The sequence below is a fragment of the Salmo salar genome, chromosome 16, assembly GCF_965601325.2.
Source record: "Salmo salar chromosome 16, fSalSal1, whole genome shotgun sequence".
Taxonomy (NCBI): Eukaryota; Metazoa; Chordata; class Actinopteri; order Salmoniformes; family Salmonidae; genus Salmo; species Salmo salar.
This window is the reverse complement of record NC_138306.1, coordinates 76,976,209-76,997,500: the sequence shown is the minus strand read 5'-3', so window position 1 is coordinate 76,997,500 and position 21,292 is coordinate 76,976,209. Positions and strand designations below refer to the sequence as shown.

At 40.4% G+C, this 21,292-nt stretch overlaps 2 protein-coding genes across 3 annotated transcripts in view; both read left to right on the top strand.

The window, feature by feature from the left end:
• LOC106575585 (uncharacterized) overlaps positions 1-4,571 on the top strand; it is an 11,116-nt gene extending 6,545 nt beyond the window's left edge. The window contains exons 1-2 of one of the 2 annotated variants that reach the window (XM_014152185.3): positions 2,152-2,839; positions 3,298-4,571. In XM_014152185.3, the coding sequence (XP_014007660.3) occupies positions 2,764-2,839; positions 3,298-4,130 (909 nt within the window). In that variant the 5' untranslated portion in view covers positions 2,152-2,763 and the 3' untranslated portion in view covers positions 4,131-4,571. Of the gene's footprint in view, positions 1-2,151; positions 2,840-3,297 lie in introns of those variants that run through there. The other variant, XM_014152183.3, reaches the window with a different exon arrangement.
• Positions 4,572-9,999: 5,428 nt separating this feature from the next.
• LOC106575583 (uncharacterized) lies at positions 10,000-19,748 on the top strand. Its single transcript, XM_014152180.3, has 2 exons — positions 10,000-10,498; positions 16,923-19,748. The coding sequence occupies exons 1-2, from the start codon at positions 10,306-10,308 to the stop codon at positions 17,753-17,755; spliced, it is 1,026 nt and encodes a 341-aa protein (XP_014007655.2). The 5' UTR covers positions 10,000-10,305; the 3' UTR covers positions 17,756-19,748.
• Positions 19,749-21,292: the final 1,544 nt, after the last annotated feature.

Genomic DNA, 21,292 nt, shown 5'->3' with positions numbered 1-21,292 from the left:
CTTAACACCCCAGCCATCCTACAATCTAAGCTTGATGCCCTCAATCTCACAGGTCTCCAGGTCATCTACAAGACCCTGCTAGGTAAAGTCCCCCTTTATCTCAGCTCACTGGTCACCATAGCAGCACCCACCTGTAGCACGCGCTCCAGCAGGTATATGTCTCTGGTCACCCCCAAAGCCAATTCCTCCTTTGGCCGTCTCTCCTTCCAGTTCTCTGCTGCCAATGACTGGAATGAACTACAAAAATCTCTGAAACTGGAAACACTTATCTCCCTCACTAGCTTTAAGCACCAGCTGTCAGAGCAGCTCACAGATCACTGCACCTGTACATAGCCCATCTATAATTTAGCCCAAACAACTACCTCTTCCCCTACTTTATTTATTTATTTTGCTCCTTTGCACCCCATTATTTCTATTTCTACTTTGCACTTTCTTACACTACAAATCTACCATTCCAGTGTTTTACTTGCTATATTGTATTTACTTTGCCACCATGGCCTTTTTTTCCTTTACCTCCCTTATCTCACCTCATTTGCTCACATTGTATATAGACTTATTTTTCTACTGTATTATTGACTGTTTGTTTTACTCCATGTGTAACTCTGTGTTGTTGTATGTGTCGAACTACTTTGCTTTATCTTGGCCAGGTCGCAATTGTAAATGAGAACTTGTTCTCAACTTGCCTACCTGGTTAAATAAAGGTGAAATAAAAAAATAAAAAACAACAGAGTTACACATGGGATAAACAAACGTACAGTCAATAACACAATAGAAAAATCTATGTACAGCGTGTGCAGATGTACAAGATTAGGGAGGTAAGGCAAATAGGTCATTGAGGTGAAATAATTACAATTTAGCATTAGTATGTATGCTCTACAAGCTTGGCACACCTGTATTTGGGGAGTTTCTCTGATTTCTTCTATGCAGATCCTCTCATCCTCTGTCAGGTTGCACAGGCTGCACAGCTGTTTTCAGGTCCTTCCAGAGATGTTCGATCAGGTTCAAGTCCAACCTCTGGCTGGGCCACTCAAGAACATTCAGAGACTTGTCCCGAAGCCACGCCTGCGTTGTCTTGGCTGTGTGCTTAGGGTCATTGTCCTGTTGGAAGGTGAACCTTTGCCCCAGTCTGAGGTCTTGAGTGCTCTGGAGCAGGTTTTCATCAAGGATCTCTCTGTACTTTACTCCATTCATCTTTGCCTCGATCCTGACTAGTCTCTCAGTCCCTGCCGCTGAAAAACATCCTCACAACATGATGCTTCACCGTAGGGATGGTGCCTGGTTTCCTCTAGACGTGACGCTTGGCATTCAGGCCAAAGAGTTCAATCTTGGTTTCATCAGACCAGAGAATCTTGTTTCTCATGGTCTGAGAGTCTTTAGGTGCCTTTTGGAAAACTCCAAGCGGGCTGTCGTGTGCCTTTTTACTGAGTAGTGGCTTCCGTCTGGCCACTCTACCATAAAGGCATGAATGGTGGAGTGCTGCAGAGATGGTTGTCCTTCTGGAAGGTTCTACCATCTCCACAGAGGAACTCTGGAACTCTGTCAAAGTGACCATCGGGTTCTTGGTCACCTCCCTGACCAAGGCCATTCTCCCACAATTGCTCAGTTTGGCCGGGCGGCCAGCTCTAGGGAAAGTCTTGGTGGTTCCAAACTTCTTCCATTTAAGAATGATGTAGGCCATTGTGTTCTTGGGGACCTTCAATGCTGCAGAAATGTTTTGGTACCCTTCCCCAGATCTGTGCCTCGACACAATCCTGTCTCAGAGCTCTACAGACAATTCCTGCGACCTCATGGCTTGGTTTTTGCTCTGACATGCACTGTCAACTGTGGGACCTTATGTAGACAGGTGTGTGCCTTTCCAAATCATGTCCAATCAATTGAATTTACTACAGGTGGACTCCAATCAAGTTGTAGAAACATCTCAAGGATGATCAATAAAAACAGGATGCACTTGAGCTCAATTTCGAGTCTCATAGCAAAAAATCCAAATACTTTTATTTTTAATACATTTGCTAAAATTAAACAAACTGTTTTCGCGTTGTCATTATGGGGTATTGTGTGTAGATTGACGAGGAAAACTATTTAATCAATTTTAGAATAAGGCTGTAACGTAACAAAATGTGGAAAAAGTGAAGGGGTCTGAATACTTTCCGACTGCACTGCACTGCTCAAAAGGTACAACTCCGATATAGTCGTTTCGGCACTCTCATTGACGTTACAAAAATTCCTCACTTTGTGGGCTTATTTTCACGGACAGATTTAGGGCAGAGTAAAACCTCTCGCTTCCTCTCTGGCCCAATTTTGCAGTACGTTGCGCCGGATGTCATACATTTCAATAGGGACCGTCCGCATCGCAGCAGCACCTTCCGCCCGAAGGCTCCTTGCGAAACGAATGCTGCATACTTTGAATTTTGACAAACTCTGCGACTTCAGTCCGGCCAGAGTCCATTGTAGAACAGGAAGTTACCAAACCACAGAAGAGGAAAATATTTGGTTTTCGGCAATTGGTTAATGGGATATCTAGCAAATTGTAAACAATTAGCCATTCCTTGACTTGCTAAAAAGTTATAGAAACAAGTTGAGGAAAAATAATCAAAACGAAACATGTTTTATTGTCACCTGAAATAATGTTTCTCCTGTTTTGAATGAAAATGTCATATTTTGCGATCTCTGACGAAAACGGTCTCTCCTCCATTTTGCGGTACAAACAAACGGTCACTACACTTCTCCGTCCAGTAGCGGGGCAAGACTCAGTGAAAAGGACGAATGGCCAATGGAATAACGTTCGTTAGATGGAATCTAACTTGTTTCCTTGGCTTCAAATGCGTTATACCGTGTGCAGGTGACTCATTCCTACGTCTTACCTCCGTGTTCGTGTCCCTGGTCTTTTGAATTGGATTGACGATTATATCATCAAATTGATGAAAACGTGGCCATTTTAAGATGTATTAAAAAAAATACGATGTTTGTGGTTGAATACACTTCTGCCAGATGCCTTTCATAACGTTTTTGCGCTGAAGACCATTCAAAAATGGGCTACTTTCCATGTCATTTGCATAGCTTATTGAGTCTTCACAAAGGAAAGAACGGTGTCATGTGAAGCGATGGCTTTGTCCATTTATATACAGTCATTGGTTGAAACATGCTGTAGTGTAGACTAACAAAATTGTCTTGTTTTTGCAGAATTGAAATCAACATCAACAACCTACCCATTATAAAACAGAGACATTTCAAACAAAATGGCAGGTATTTCATTAAGATTATAGGTCCAAATATTGATTTCATATTTTTTCCCTCCAGACTTTCAACTAGTCACTCCTGCCGTTCCCCCTGAGCAGCAGAACTGTGAGCAGGACTGGAGCCCCAGTCTGGGGCAGGAGGACCCAGAACCCACACAGATTAAAGAGGAACAACAGGAGCTCAGACTCAGTCAGGAGGACCCACCTCAGCCCTCACATCTTTACCTAAACCAAACTGTGGATGATGGAGAGAGGAACGCTCTACCTATCATCATAACTGAAGAGATCAGAACAGAAGCTGATGGAGAGGGCTACAGAGTAGCACAACCAACCAGTGATCAGCCTCTCTCAGTTCATCCAGACTGCTCTGCTGCAGTGGAGAAACTATATCAGTGTAGACTATGTGGCAAAAGCTTTACACATAAGGGAAACTTAACCTTGCATTTAAAGATACACACAGGAGAGAAACCTTATCTGTGCAAACAGTGTGGCAAAAGCTTCAACCAGAAACGCGACTTGACCATCCATACAAGGATACACACAGGAGAGAATCCCTATGAGTGCAAACAATGTGGAAAAATGTTTAACCAGAAGGGACACTTGACCGTTCATTCAAGGATACATACAGGGGAGAGACCATATCAGTGCAAAGACTGTGACAAAGCCTTCAACCAGAAGATAGAATTGACATTGCATATGAGAGCTCATACAGGGGAGAGACCATATATCTGTCCTGTATGCAGGAAAGGTTACATCGCATTAAGCTATTTAAGACTTCATCAGCGTGTTCACAAAGGGGAGAAATCTTACCAGTGCAAAGAATGTGACAAATGCTTTGGTTATAAACATCGCCTAACATCACATATGAGCACTCATACTAAAGGGCATAAATGATATTACTACACTGAGTGCAATAATACCCTGAAATGAAAACAACAAATTAATATTTTGTCATTGTGAATTTCTTAATACGTCCAACTTCTGAATAATTATGTTCTGTTTTCTGACAATTAACAACAGAACAAACTGAGTAATGTGTGTTGAGGGGAAATCACCAGTCAGTATCAGATTGGTAAACTGAATCTAGCTCTCACTTTCAGGGACCTATCCTCCAGGACACTGCTGGCTTCAGGATGTCCTCACCGCTGTATCTAGCAGAGCACACACTTTTCTAAACAACAGGAGTTCCTATTCAATTGTTTAATAATGACATACAGGATATCTTCTATCTGTACTGATGGCTGCATGTTAGAATATTGAAGTAGCCTATTACATTTTTGTTGACAATCTATATAATGCAGCAAATCATTTGTTTAAATAAAGTCATTTTTTCAATGGATGTCATAGTGAAATGCTTTTTTTCTCTGTTGAACATGATTTCTGTGATGGTTCATACTAGGCAGGTTTAATACATCCTCTATCAGCTCTATTTCCTGCCTCTTACCCCAACCCTATCCTGAACCATTAGGCAGATAGGAAACTATCTGAGCCCATATTCATAAAGGCTCAGATGAGTGCTGATCTAGGGTCAGATCACCACTGTAATTTAAAATGCAAAACTAATCCTAGATCAGCACTCCTACTCTAAGACACTTTGTGAATAGAACCCCTGACCTGTGTTACTGTTTAGGGGCAACATTTACCTCCTTCCAGTTGGTGTCTCCTGGGACATGATGATTTAAAGGTGCACCAAAGACAGTACAGTATGAAGATGGGCATCAACTGCTTCTCCAATAGAAATCCCTGATCACACTTCTAGGCGGCGTCATGGCGACTTTGGCTAGCTAAGTTTATGTGCAGAAACATGTCATCGGGTCGTCCCGTGCCGAATTACACGTGCTGGCCGTCAAATAAAGGCACTCCTTCCATATAAAGTTGTTTTTGACGAAAATGAAAACGTGTCAATTTGTCACAAGTAGAAACATTTTAGGGGACAGACGGTGACACATTCAATACTGCCTTGTACACTCTTGCCTGCATCTAGCTGATCTAAGGTGTAATCATTTGTCCAACAGTTGCAAACGAGAGTTTCTATTGGACAAATTCAGGTATGTTTATCCCTGTTTCATTCCGTCTGCATCCGTTTAAGAAATGTTTTCCAACAGAATCGTCAGAATGAATACACCCCTGATCACACTGAAACACAGTTCACTTTCATAGCAGCCACATTATATACCTTCTCGCATCTATGCGCTCTCCTTGTCTCACATTTTCCCTTCGCTTGTGGATTTCAATGCACAACACATCAGCTGTATGTGACCAGGTGAAAAAAACTTTCCAAGCCAAACCACATCATAACCCACTACACACAGCCTACATCGTTGTCACCATATTAGCTAAAGTAACGTCATAGTCAACGTAGCTAATAGAAATAACAGGTTAGTAAACTCGCTACAATCATGCAGTAATGTTACAGTGTACAGTCAGTAAGCAGTTCAGCACTTACACCGGCGGGGCCCAGTGGTAATAAATGATTAAAACCAAAAGCTTACCTTGACTTGGAAGAGTTCCAGTGTTGTGTTGGATAGTCATAGCCAGCTAGCTAACATAACATCCCTCTGTTTGAATAGGCTAAACTAGCTTGCTGCATTTGCAGGGGATGGCCTCGTCCACAGATCATCGCCGCTGTGGAAGTGGGTGAGTGCTATCGTCCCATGGTTTCTCTCGATTCACCCAGCTCCAGGATAGATTTGGACTCTTCAAACATACCCAAGCCGCTATATGCGATCCCTGACTTTGCTTCTGGTACGCAAGCTGTTTTAAGTAGTTCCCCACATCCAGTGCAAGCGGGAGGGATTGTTAATTCCGCTACCGAACTGCCCCTAATCAAAACGAAACAAAACGGCCTAAACCCAGCTGTCAGAAAACACAGAAAATTTAACTTTTTTCAATGTGTCAATCACTCTCGAGTCATCTGGGACCCACGGGCTAAGCCCAAGGGACTACTAGGAGGGCACTTGAACATTCGTAGTGTCATTCCAAAAAGTGATCAAATTCAACATCTACTCACAGACTCCAACCTTGACTTCCTCTGCCTCTCAGAGACATGGCTCCATACAAACTATCCATGTGCTGCTTTGATTGTGCCTGGCTACAATGTTTTCAGGAGAGACAGGATTGAAGGAAGAGGAGGGGGTCTGATGATTTACATTAAAGAACATATCCGATGTAAACAAATTGAGTGGTCATGTGATAATGAACTAGAATGTATTGGCCTGAACATTACACTGTCTCCCCAAATGTCCTTTACCCTTATTGGAATGTATAGACCACCTTCCACCAAAAGTGTGTTTTTTGATCAGTTTAATAACATGCTTAGGGAATGTGATTTTGGGAAGGAGGTCATCTTAATGGGAGATTTTAATATTAATTATGAAGACAAGTCTTGTAGGAAAACCCTCAAATGGATCACTAATACCTTTGACCTTACACAGCTCGTTAAAGGGCCAACCAGGGTGACTTGTTGCTCTAAAACACAGATTGATTTGGTGTTCAGTAATAAACCAGAGAGAGTGACTAAATCATTCAATATGGTTACTGGGCTATCTGATCATAATTTGACACTTATAGCCAGAAAGTTGTCTAAGAGCAGGTTTAAGCTCTCTACTGTTAGAAAGCCGGATCAACTAAGAATACCTAAGAGTGAATTAAACTATTTTGAAAAAGCAATTAATGGAATTAACTGGAATGATCTCTTGTCCTATACAGATGTGGAAGCTGATAGTGAGGTTTTTCTATCCACAATCCAGGCTACAATAAATGGTTTCCTAAAGAAAATCAAATCCAAACCTGGCCAAAAGAGCACTCTTCCTGGGCTAAATGGAGAAATTTGGAAATTGATGAAAGAACGAGATTATGCTCTAAAAACAGCCCTAAAATCCAAATTAGAGCATGACAGACGTAGGTTTACCATGTTGAGAAATAAGGTGATGAAAGAAATCAGACAGGCCAAGGCAAACTTTTTTATTAACATAATTGGTGAGGCAAAGGGAAATTCTAAATTGATCTGGGAGAATCTAAAAAAGTTAACAGGGAAAGACCATAGTAACACCGCAAAAAGACTAGAAATCATGGTGAATAACAATCTAACACAGGATGCAGTTGAAATAGCAATAGCCTTCAATTCCTACTTTATTGACTCTGTCAAGGTACTGACACAGAACCCCTCCACTGGTTTCTTGGGCTCAGTGCTAGTGAATGACGCTCAACCTGTCTTCATCATAAGGGAGGTTTCTGAGTCAAAGGTGAACAAGGTGATTAGCTCACTAAAGAACTCTAAATCCAAAGATGTGTTTGGGCTGGACTCTACCTTTCTTAAAAACTACAAAGAGTCACTCATTGGCCCCATTACTAAGGTCACCAACACATCTATTGGTCTGGGGGTGTTTCCAAGGGTATGGAAGTCAGCCATAATAACGGCCATCTTTAAATCGGGCGACCCTGCTGATGTGAGTAACTACAGGCCCATTAGTATACTACCTGTAGTGTCGAAGGTTGTTGAAAAGTGTGTAGCAGAACAACTGATTTCCCACCTCAACAACAGCCCCTTCACATTACACTCCATGCAGTTTGGCTTCAGAGCGAAACACTCCACAGAAACGGCCAACTGCTTTCTTCTGGAAAATGTGAAGTCCAAGATGGACAAAGGGTGCGTTGTTGGGGCTGTGTTTCTGGACCTAAGGAAGGCTTTCGATACTGTTAACCATGAGATTCTCATCACAAAATTGTCCAAGTTCAACTTTTCCCCCGATGCCTTGAGATGGATGAAATCATACCTTGAAGGCAGAACTCAGTGTGTCAGAGTGAGCAATGAGCTGTCGCCCACTCTTAGCTATGATGTGGGCGTGCCCCAAGGGTCAATACTGGGGCCCCTCCTGTTCAGCTTGTACATTAATGATCTGCCTTCCGTCTGCACTGGGTCTGAAGTTCAAATGTATGCAGATGATACAGTGATATATGTGCATGCAAAGAGCAAACAACAAGCTGCACAAGAACTCACTACTGTAATGGTCCAGGTTACAAAGTGGCTCAGTGACTCGTGTTTGCATCTCAATGTGAAAAAAACAGTTTGCATGTTCTTCACAAAGAGGGCAACAGATGCTACTGAGCCAGATGTCTATGTGTCAGGGGAGAAGCTCCAGGTGGTATCTGATTTTAAGTACCTTGGCATCACTTGATTCCAACCTCTCTTTTAAAAAGCATGTGAAAAAGGTCATTCAAATAACCAAATTCAACCTAGCTAATTTCCGATTTATACGAAATTGTTTGACCACAGAGGTAGCAAAACTGTATTTCAAATCGATGATACTCCCCCACTTAACATACTGCTTGACTAGTTGGACCCAAGCTTGCTATACAACATTAAAACCTATTCAGTCTGTCTACAAACAGGCTCTCAAAGTGCTTGATAGAAAGCCCAATAGCCATCATCACTGTTACATCCTCAGAAAGCATGAGCTCCTGAGTTGGGAAAATCTTGTGCAATACACCGACGCATGTCTTGTATTCAAGATCCTAAATGGCCTAGCTCCCCCTCCACTCAGTATTTTTGTAAAACAGAAAACCCAAACATATGGCAGCAGATCCACAAGGTCTGCCATGAGAGGTGACTGTATAGTTCCCTTAAGGAAAAGCACCTTTAGTAAATCTGCTTTCTCTGTGAGAGCTTCCCATGTCTGGAATACACTGCCATCAGACACACATAACTGCACCACATATCACACTTTCACAAAATGCATGAAGACATGGCTAAAGGTCAATCAGACTTGTGAACATAATCCCTAGCTGTGTATTGCCGCTTTCCATGTTGTCTGTTGTCTGTAGCTTGTGAGGTGTGGAAACACTTTGTTGTTTTTATGGATTTTGTCTTGTTGCTTTTTGTTCTATGTTGCTCTGTCTGTATGCTACATCTTGCTTGTCCTATGTTGCTCTGTCTGTATGCTATGTCTTGCTTGTCCTATGTTACTCTGCGTGTGCTCACTGTTCAATGATTGTCTATATTGTAATTGTTTTTAATAACCTGCCCAGGGACTGCGGTTGAAAATTAGCCGGCTGGCTAAAACCGGCACTTTTACTGAAACGTTGATTAATGTGCACTGTCCCTGTAAAAATAAAATAAACTCAAACAAACTCAAACTAGCTAAGCAAGTGAAACAAAGAAAATAACAGTCTCTCTCTTGCTTCTCCTTAATTTTGGAAGAAATTAAATTGTTCAAAACTGTTCAACTATTGTCTTTCTCTCTCTTTGACTGAACTACTCACCACATATTATGCACTGCAGTGCTAGCTAGCTGTAGCTTATACTTTCAGTACTAGATTCATTATCTGATCCTTTGATTGGGGGGACAACATGTCAGTTCATGCTGCAAGAGCTCTGATAGGTAGGTGGACGTCCTCTGGAAGTTGTCATAATTACTGTGTAAGTCTATGGAAGGGGGTGAGAACCCCGAGCCTCCTCGGTTTTGTATTGAAGTCAATGTACCCAGAGGAGGACGGGAGCTAGCTGTCCTCCGACTACACCATGGTGATACCCTACAGAGTGCTGTTGAGGCTACTCTAGACCTTCAATGCAAAAGTGTATTTTAATACATTATTTGGTGATGTGAATATATTTAGTATAGTTTTATCTAAAAATAATAACTTTTTAATGTTTTACTATTTTTTTTAAAATTCACTGAGGAGGATGGTCCTCCCCTTCCTCCTCTGAGGAGCCTCCACTGGTCCATTGTTGTCCAAAGGTTGCTACCAGCCGCTAAACTAGGTGTCCCGTCCTTCCAGGTTGTTGGCCTGAGGTAGGACTACATAGATTTAAATAGTGGAATAGGGTGGTGGGGTTGTCATGAGTGTAGGGTTAGATGGTAGGGTATTTTACTTTTTTCATGCAAAGTATAAAGGATTTATACTCCAGTCTAGTTGGTGGCGGTAATTCAACATTTATTGGATGCCAACCGCCGTTAAACCTCATCGAAGAAGAAGAAGACGAAGAACGCTAAGCAAAATCAGAGATAGAGGTTTCAACCAACATTTCTTTGATAAAGCGAAAACATAGACTTTCATAACCATTGCTAATATGTCAAAGCTACAGATGTTGAATATGTTTGTCACCGAGCGTTTGTCGGCGGCTGCTGTGGAGATATTCGGAGCCGTGGAGAAGACCGTAGCAGAGTATCAGGAAGAAATCTGCCGTTCAGCGGAGGAGAACGAGCGTTTACGCAGGCTGTTGGATTTGGTTAGCAAACCAGAGATAAAGTTACACAGAGCAGGTTCGTACAACATTCTGTTGTTGTAACGAGATTTGACTAATAGACTAGATTCATGTTTATTTTAGATTTTTTTTAACCGTTATTTTATCAGGGAGTCATTCGTGTGCAGGGTTGCCAGGTCTAGCTAACATTTCTAGACAATGACTACTCAAAACCTGCCCACAAGGCCTGAAAACTAGCCCCAATTTTAGGGGGGCACAGTAAGAGAGGAGTTGCCACGTTTATCCAATAACCCCTTTTTCCATAACGTTATCGAGCGAATTCAGAAGGAATATCCACGTCACGACGTAAGAATCAAAATTCGTTTTCCATGAAAATAACAATTATTGCGAGCTAACGTGATGTAATCGAGGAATTTTAACATGTCGCAAGGGGAAAGATAAATCGCCCTTATTAAACTCGCCAGATCATTTTCCATCAACGGATGTCGATTTAACTCGTTTGACTGCTATGATTGTAAATCAGTTCCATTTGCGCATGTGTATAACTATAGATAAATCCGACAGAAGAGTTTGAGTGATGAAAGTTGGACAGAGGATCACAGTCTCTGTGCAAGACACACTTGGACGAACTTCAGGCTTTTTTCTGGCAGTTGTGTCCTTACGTGCCAGCAGGGTTGGGTAGGTTACTTTCTAAATGTAATCCATTACAGTTACTAGTTACCTTTCCAAAATGTCATCAGTAACGTTACTTTTGGATTACCCTAACTCAGTAATGTAATATGATTACATTCTGTCACGTACCCCTTAAGAGGCATTATAAGAAGACATACATGTATGTTTACTTTATTTAACCTTTATTTAACTGTTGAGCCACATCTATTGCAGAATAAAACAATGTTAACGTTTACATAGCTGGCCATATATGGATGTTAAATTGTACTTTTATAGGGTTGGTTATGTAGGCTTCTTCTAACCATTCACTTTCTACTACATATAATAATACGATTAAATTATATATTTACATTAAAAACCAAAGTCTTTCAGAATTCCAGTCATTCCAATAAATGCTATACACCTTGATCTTTAAGAATAGGACTTGGAAATATGGAAGGATAGATTAGCCAAATTGTTTTACCTGAGCATGACCCCAAAACGAAGGACTTATTAGCCAGTACTGCTATGTTGTTTATGATTTTTTTGTCATGGAGGACTGATTGGGCTCATTGATTCGAGTGGGAAAATAAATTCAGTGCTTTTGGAATGGCATGCTTTGAGCACTAATGAAAAATGCTATTTACATGTGAAAAATGAATGCCATATGCTGCATTTGCTATAGGCCTATTGTTTACCTTTTTGTTGGTGACACGTTGATATCTTGATAATATGCAGCTATTTAAAGAGCAAATCCACAGATGAAACAATAACAAAACGGGTCACCCCGCCTCTGTTTTGGTAAAAAGCTGAGGGATGGGCCTGGAGAAATGTAACCACTCTCAGATTAATAGACAGAGCTATGGATGAAAGGACTGACCATCCATGATATAAAAAAATATTGTTTTAACCATGTTAAGAGGCTTTACAGTGTTTGTTTACATTTACAATGTTTTATAAACATTGGAGTAAAACAAGCTTATATTTTTGGTTCTTATAGAATGTGACAGTTGAACTAAGCTCATGAGGCATTTCTAAGTTATATTCTTCAAGAATCAATTGATTGATATATATATATATATATACATACATACATACATACACACACACACACAGGACCATATGTGTTATTTAATAGTTTTGATGTCTTCACTATAATTCTACAATTTAGAAAATAGTAAAAATAAAGAAAAACCCTTGAATGAGGTGTGTCCAAACTTTTAATTGGTACTGTATATATAATTTATAAGTACAAAAATGGATGTAGCAACTACAGATTGTCACTTTTAAATCTATCAAAAGTGTGCAAGTTTGAGCATGTGTCCAGTAGGCCTACGGATTTAAAAAAAAAATGATCAGCATGAATTAGACTGAGCAATAAAAGCCCCACTTTTATTCCATAGGCTTGGATCCGCACTATGCAGCTGTTGCAAGAGCACATTTTTCACTGGCTGTCCACTGGTTTCAAAAACAATGATTGATAGGCATCTTAAACTTATTGAATTCAACCATTATTGGGTTCAAATACACATTTAGATTTGTGAAAAGCCATCCACAACCACCACGATCCGTAAGGCGCAGATAGTTAAAATTAGAGAGCAGCAGTGTGATTCACACCAATGCGCTGTTTAGATATCAATAATAAGTGATTTCCGTATTGCCGTAGACTACACCACTGCTGTCATCATTACCTCCAAGCGTTTATTCATGTTGGATCATCTTTGGATGCCGACAGCAGTCGTACCATTGGAAGACATAGATTGGACTGTAGCCTACAAAAGCCTATTCCTACTCTTTTTTCCGCGATCCATCAAACCCATTTGGTGTCATAGTGGTCTCTGATTTGTTCAGACTCGCTGCTGATTCGAATGCCTTTGAGAACAGAAGTGTAAAATATTTTTTTCGCAAACATCCTTTCTGAATTTAACAGTAGTCCTCAAAGTAATCACCTAGTTTTTTAAAAGTATGTGTATAGATTACAATATTTTTGCTGGTAACGTAACGGATTACAGTTACCGTTTGTTGTAATCCCTTACATGTAACGGATTAGATGTAATCCGTTACTCTCCAACCCGTTGTGCCAGACTACAAACCATTATAAAAGGTCTATTTGCGATATTGGATTGTCATTTCAATAGGCATAGGCTATTGACTAACATCTCGGTTTATGATTGTAATTCAACTTTGGCATGGTTTGGTTAGCTAGATTCAGGTAGTTTATAGCCCCTGATTGGCAAGATGTAAAGTGAACGATTTAGCAACTTGCTTAGTTCAAATTGACAGACTAATTTATTCAACATACAGTAAGGCTATTTTGAGGTAAGAACTGCTTGTTGGCCAATAGCCTGCTGGAATAGGCTACTAAGGATGGGGTCGTAATTTCAATCACTGAATAAAATATGAATGTGGATATGAACTAATATGCTTGTCAACAACAGCCAGTGTTTATTATGTTTTACCTGTAGCCAATTCTGACTGACTGTTAAGTCAATCTAATGCATTCTAACAACAGCTGATCCGCAATTGCCATAGAGCTGCGAGATCACAATTGATAACTTCCAATTGAATTAACTAAACATGGGCATTAATAATAACACAAGGCTACAACAAAAAATAACCTGAAGTTATAGGCTATTTATTAAATCCGTTTGCCAGCTCCAGATATGCTACACAATGATATCAATGATACAATGATGCAATGATATCGTAATTTCAACTATTTTGGTATCAAATGGTAGGAGGCTACAGTAGCCTACAAAGCCATATAAATGAGTAATCTACTTGATGGCCAACGTACGCCAATGTGTCATTGTCCACATTTTAATGTCAGTTTTTCCCCATAGGGAGTTCCATAACTGTCATTTCAAATGTCCACTCGCGCAGCGCTCGAGACTCAAGAACTGCTGCTCTGTCACACCTCCTTCCGGCCCTCCCCACCACTCATTCAGGAGCAGCAACCGGTCACAGTAAAATATATATATATTTTTTTAAAGAAATGCGATGGTGGCCGCAGTGCAGAGTAGGCCAAAAGTGGGCCAAAAACCTGCAGTCCACGAACAATTCACCCGCAACATCGTTTTCCAAGTAGCCCAATTGTTGGGGGAAACCACGGGCATGGCAACCCTGCTCATGTGACACGTTGTGATGTGTTAAAAGGAAGAGGCTATACGAACACCCCTGGTTCCCAAATTGATGACGTATGTCGCGCAGTTGAGAGTAGAGTGGAGACGAATGGATTCGGTTCAGTTAGTTCAGTCAGTCATCCTGGTGATACTAGTTTATGCTGGCTAGTTGTCAACAGCAGCATTGCGCTAGTTTAAACGTGTAAAAGACAGTGATGTTTATTTCGTTAGGGCGAGGGAGAAATCACTTGTGGTATTGGTCACCACCTGGATATCACCCTGATATTCCAATTAGCCAACGTAACAACAAACTCGATCCATTGGAATACTGCGTTACATTGCTAGGCATGTTGCAGTGGGACACGTTTTAATAGGTACAAACGCCTCTCAATTTAAAATGGGTCCGCCGTTGTTCTGTGTAGCCGTGTTACGCTTACATATGAGATCAGGGTATTGCAGGTAATTTCGTCTGATTTTAAGTAAAATATATTTGAGTTGGTAATAGGGAAACAACGCTGAGTCCTATACAGACTTATGAAAACGTCCCAGTCCAGCATGCTTATCTCTCTGCCCACTGGGCCGTGGTTTATGGAGCGCTCCTTGAAATAGGCTCTCCTAACTGGATCCGTTGGAATACGGCTTTATCTCACCACGCTGTTGTGGATGAACAGTACAAAGTTGCTCTAATTCCCACTGGGCAGAAGTTGCTTCACCGTGCATCTGTGTCAAATGTCGCTGGCGGTAGCTACTTGGTCAATTTGTTCCAGCCCACTTGATTATATTTCAAGTAGGACAGCAGCCTGCACGATAAATAATGTGTCATTTTGGTAGTAACCATCTGGATGTGACCGTGATGGAGTCTACTGCTCAACCGGGAGAGTTTGCGCTGCAACCCGGCAACAACAAAACAGGGCACAGTATGTCCTTCACTCTTGATTGCCGATCACTGCTGTCCTGCAGTAGGGAGAGGGAGGTAGCTAGATAGTCTAGCCAATTGCCAAAAATCAGGCCAGAGTTGACAGCTAAAGCACATTTATTGTAGTGATTTTCACCGAAAATGTACAACTGCGGCAACGTCTACATAACAAAAAAATCAACAATGGAATGAAGTCCCAACTTAAGGAAACAAGTTTCAAATTCTCGACAGGTTACGTGGGTACAGTAAGGATGTGACTGTAAACGTCTTTGATATTAAGCATCTCAATCACGTCGCGTGATTTCGCATACGTTGTTTGGTGACCCGTTACAAAATAGAACTAGCTAGCTGAGGAGGGCTGATTAGGACGACTGACTGAACCGAATCCGTTCATCCCCATTCAACTCTCTCTGCACGACACACGTCATCAATTCGGGGCACCAGGCTTGTCCGTATAGCCTCTCCCACCCTAAAGAGCTTCGTCTCTTCCTCGGTCGTCACTAGATACCACAGCCACAAAGTCATAAATCCCTCCTATTTCTATATACAGCCTTCCCTGTAGCTCAGTTGGTAGAGCATGGTGTTTGCAACACCAGGGTTGTGGGTTCGATTCCCACGGGGGGCCAGCACAGGGGAAAAAAAAAAAAAAAAAAAAAAAAAAAAAAAAATGTATGAAATGTATGCATTCACTACTGTAAGTCGCTCTGGATAAGAGCGTCTGCTAAATGACTAAAAAAAAAAAAAAAAAAAAAAAATGTATGAAATGTATGCATTCACTACTGTAAGTCGCTCTGGATAAGAGCGTCTGCTAAATGACTAAAAAAAAAAAAAAAAAAAAAAATGTATGAAATGTATGCATTCACTACTGTAAGTCGCTCTGGATAAGAGCGTCTGCTAAATGACTAAAAAAAAAAAAAAAAAAAAATGTATAATGTCTCTTCATAAAATGTCATTTTAAACTTAACCACACTGCTAACTTTATGCCTAATCGTAAATAAAGGTTAAATAAATAAATAAATAAATAAAAAGGGGGGAAAAGCACATTTTAGCCAATTTTGACTTTGGAAACCCTTCCTCTCTGGCTATAAGCACCCTCGAACGAAACTCTGGTTCACCAACATTGCTTTGTATAAATCACGTGCTGGGGGAGCGGCTCTAAGGACAATCCTGACCCGTAAACGACAAACCAAAATCTAAAACTGACCCTTACCTTAGCCCTAACCAAACCATTAACCTTAACACTGAACTTAAACTTATTTGAACTAATTCTGAAATAAAATACATGTTTGCAGATCAGGAATGCCCTTATAGTCTTTTCTGTGCTGTTTAGTGTAGACTAGTCAACAAAATCATCTTATTTTTGAGCACAGAGAGGGCTTCCAAACAAAATTTTTGATACTTTATTAAAGCTGGAATATGTAATTTTTTGGCCAACTGACCAAATTCACATAGAAATGTAGTTATAGATCTGTCATTCTCATTGAAAGCAAGTCTAAGAAGCGGTAGATCTGTTCTATATGTGCTATGCACATTAATTCTCTGTTTCCCATTTAAGTTTTGTTCTTAACTTTCAGTTTTTTTACACCAGCTTCAAACAGTTGAAAATACAATATTTTTGGTTATGGAAAATATATTTCACAGCAGTTTAGATGGTACAATGATTCGCTACACTATGCTTGCTTGTTTTGTCACTTAAATTGAAGTAAGGCAAACTATTAGAATTTTAGCAACCAGGAAATGACTGAGCGATTTCTGCATAGTGCACCTGTTTAAGATATATTTTTTCCCTCCAGATTTCCAGGTACTGACTCCTGCCGTTCCCCCTGAGCAGCAGAACTGTGAGCAGGAGTGGAGCCCCAGTCTAGAGCAGGAGGACCCAGAACCCACACAGATTAAAGAGGAACAACAGGAGCTCAGACTCAGTCAGGAGGACCCACCTCAGCCCTCACATCTTTACCTAAACCAAACTGTGGATGACGGAGAGAGGGGTATTCTACCTATCATCATAACTGAAGAGATCAAAACAGAAGCTGATGGAGAGGGCTACATAGTACCAGAACCAACCAGTGATCAGCCTCTCTCAGTTCATCCAGACTGCTCTGCTGCAGTGGAGAAACCATATCGGTGTCAACAATGTGACAAAAGCTTCACACGTAAGGGACACTTGACCATCCATTCAAAGATACACACAGGAGAGAAATCTTATCTGTGCAAACAATGTGACAAAAGCTTCATCCAGAAAGGCGACTTGGACAGACATACAAGGGTACACACAGGAGATAATCCATATCAGTGCAAACAATGTGGCAAAATGTTTAACCAGAAAGGAAGCTTGACCATCCATTCAAGGATACACACAGGGGAGAAACCTTATCAGTGCAAAGACTGTGACAAATCCTTCAACCAGAAGATGGAATTGATATTGCATATGAGAGTTCACACAGGGGAGAGACCATATAATTGTCCTGTTTGCAAGAAAAGTTACATGGCGTTAAGCTATTTAAGACTTCATCAGCGTGTTCACACCGGGGAGAAACCTTACCAGTGCAAAGAATGTGGCAAATGCTTTGGTTATAAAGGAAGCTTGAAGTCTCATATGAGCACTCACACAAAAGCTTCAGCCTGAAGTGAGAACAACAAATGATTACTCACATGAATTTCTTATTACATCCAACTTGTAAATAATTTATGTTCTATTTTCTGGCATTTGACAACAAAACAAATCTAGTTATGTGAGAGGAGTGATAAAACATCCATCAGTATCAGATTGGTAAGCTCATTTTAGCTCTCACTTTTTTTGGAAACCTACCGGCCAGGACAATGAGGGAATTTGACAATGCTGGCCTGGCTGAAAAGTGATTGCATCCTTTTTGAAACCAGGCTGCCTCACGGGCATGAGCCACTCCTCCCTCACCACTTTTGCCTGGTCACATGACAGGCCATAGTCCGGTGCACCGCAGTTCAGCCTAATCAAACTCCTGCACTGCTGGCTTCAGGAAGTCGTCACAGCTGTGTCTAGCAGAGCACACACTTGGATTCCTAAATAACAGGAGTTCTTATTCAATTGTTTAACAATGACACAGGATATTTGGGCCACTATCTTCTATCTGTACGGATGGCTGCATGTTAGGATATTGAAGTAGCTTATTATGTCTTTGTTGACTATATAATGCAGCAACTATTTTGTATGTTTTATTTTTAATTTTTTTTCGGGGGGTAGATCAGCTTTAATATTGCAGACAGATTGTGGCTTTCAATGTAATTGTCTGCATCATTTCCAATCCCCCATATATCTTTTTCTGTGTGTGTATTTATATATTTATATATATTTAAATGTTATTATTTTCCCCTAACCCTACCATCCCTCCCCTAATTGGAGTAAACTAATGGACAACAACACTTGGGCTTCTACTTCCATCTTATATATACACTATATACATTTTACGGACACAGTATATTTTACAATAGTTATCTTTTGTTTGTTTTTAGTCCCTTCCTTCAGCTACCCTCAACCCCTCCCATATATCTCTGAACACCATCCAATTTTGATTTCTATTTGCCATATGTTTTCCAATTGTGCTGTTTCACATACGTTCTGAAACTATACACATTTTGCGGACACTGTATATTTTATATTAGTTATCTTGTTATTTTTAGTCCCACCCTTCAACTCCACTCAACCGCTCCCATCTATCTCTGAACATCATAAAGATTTGCCAGACCAAAGGACAGATTTCCACCTGTCTAATGTCCATTGCTCGTGTTTCTGGGTCCAAGCAAGTCTCTTCTTCTTATTGGTGTCCTTTAGTAGTGGTTTCTTTGCAGCAATTCGAACATGAAGGCCTGATTCACGCAGCCTCCTCTGAACAGTTGATGTTGAGATGTGTCTGTTACTTGAACTCTGAAGCATTTATTTGGGCTGCAATTTCTGAGGCTGGTAACTCTAATGAACTTATCTTCTGCAGCAGAGGTAACTCTGGGTCTTCCTTTCCTGTGGCGGCCCTCATGAGAGCTAGTTTCATCATAGCGCATGATGGTTTTTGCGACTGCACTTGAAGAAACTTTCGAAGTTCTTGACATTTTCCGGATTGACTGACCTTCATGTCTCAAAGTAATGATGGACTGTCGTTGCTCTTTGCTTATTTGAGCTGTTCTTGCCATAATATGGACTTGGTATTTTACCAAATAGGGCTATCTTCTGTATACCACCCCTACCTTGTCACAACACAACTGATTGGCTCAAACGCATTAAGAAGGAAAGAAATTCCACAAATTAACTTTTAACAAGGCACACCTGTTCATTGAAATGCATTCCAGGTGACTCCCCCATGAAGCTGGTTGAGAGAATGCCAAGAGTGTGGAAAGATATCATCAAGGCAAAGGATGGCTACTTTGAAGAATCTCAAACATATTTTGTTTTGTTTAACACTTTTTTGGTTACTACATGATTCCATGTGTTATTTCATAGTTTTGATGTCTTCACTATAATTCTACAATGTAGAAAATAGTAAAAAGGTGTGTCCAAATGTTTGACTGGTACTGTAATATATATATATATAACATTCTATTGGTTGCAAGAATTTTGTATAGTAATTAAAAATGAAAAACACTGTTTTGAATCCACCGTCATTATGTGTATCAGTTCATGTGCCATGGAATCAATATATTTCTAGTCATTTAGCAGACGCTCTTATCCAGAGCAACTTACAGTAGTGAACGCATACATTTCATAGATTTTTTTTCTTTCTCCATACTGGACCCCCGTGGGAATCAAACCCACAACCCTGGTGTTGCATACACCATGCTCTACCAACTGAGCCACAGGGAAGACCAGACATCAAATCTCTTCCCAACTATTTTGCAATCTATGTGGCACAGCTGTCAATTTTGTGGTCCTTAAATGAAACTGGTATACTTTTTTATTTATCACAATTTTCTTTAACCAATTTTGGTCTTTAATGCAGTGCCGACAGACAAGTTCCATTCTTCCTTCCACTTGCCTCTTCCATTTTTGCACTAATGCTGCAATTAGTTGGTTGTAATTTTGGGTAGAGCAGACATTTCCATATATTTGTGTTAGTTGTATGTGTGACTCCACCTGTCCTATCTATGATATAATTTACAAAGATTGTACATTTGTAAAATTCTTTTATAATAATCTCCAAAATCATGTTTTTTTTTATCAATTAGTATATTTGAGTTGAACCATTATTTATTGTAATATTTGTTCTGTCTTTTCTGGTGGATTAAACTGAAATTTCAACCAACTTTCTATAGCTTGTTTTAAAAATAGCGATATTTTGGAGATTTAATTTTTAAATAACCGGAAGTGAGAGGTTGAAATCTGAATAAAGGGAAAAAGGCTTCTTGAACATGGGGTGAGACATTCTTACTAATCTGCTAGAGAACCAGTTTGGATTTAAGTATAACTTTTATGACTGAAGCCTTTAGTGAGAGGTCTAATGCTTTAATAATTAATCATTTCTGCCCTCCGAGTTCATATTCATTATATAAATAGGCCCGTTTAATTTTGTCTGGTTTGTCGTTCCAAATAAAATCAAATATTTTTTGCTCATATAATTTAAAACAAGTCACTAGGTGTAGGCAAGGTCATAAACAAAAAGTAAACTGGGATATGACTAAAGAGTTAATCAGGGGATTTTTCCACAAATAGACAGGTATTTTCCTTTCCATGGTAGCAAGGTCTTATCTATTTTTACTAACTTTCTATTAAAATGTATTGTAGTGAGATAATTTCTTTCTTTCGGGATATGAATACAGAGTATGTTCTCCAACCCTAACCACTCAGCCCCTACCCAGATGGTCATGCGCCATCGCAATCTTCGCTCTCTCTATCCCACTACTCTCTCCTCTTCTATCCTATCATCTCTCCCTTCTGCTAAATCCTTCTCCCTCCTGTCTCCTGATTCTGCCTCTTCGACCCCACTCTCCTCCCTTTCCGCATCCTATGACTCGCACTGTCCCCTTTCCTCCCGGCCGTGTTGGCCCTGCCCTCCTGCTCCTTGGCTGAGTGACTCATTGCGAGCTTACAGAACAGGACTGCAGCCAGCTGAGCAAAAATGTAGGAAAACTAAACTTACGGAGGACCTATCATCCCTTCGCTCTACCTTCTCTTCCTCTGTATCCACTGCTAAAGCCACTT

What these genes read in the sequence shown, in the direction of transcription:
- LOC106575583 (XM_014152180.3), top strand. Translation starts at nt 10,306, where the DNA reads ATGTCAAAGCTACAGATGTTGAATATGTTTGTCACCGAGCGTTTGTCG. An exon ending in GATAAAGTTACACAGAGCAG is followed by an intron (nt 10,499 to 16,922) that starts GTTCGTACAACA and finishes TTTTCCCTCCAG; the next exon opens with ATTTCCAGGTACTGACTCCT.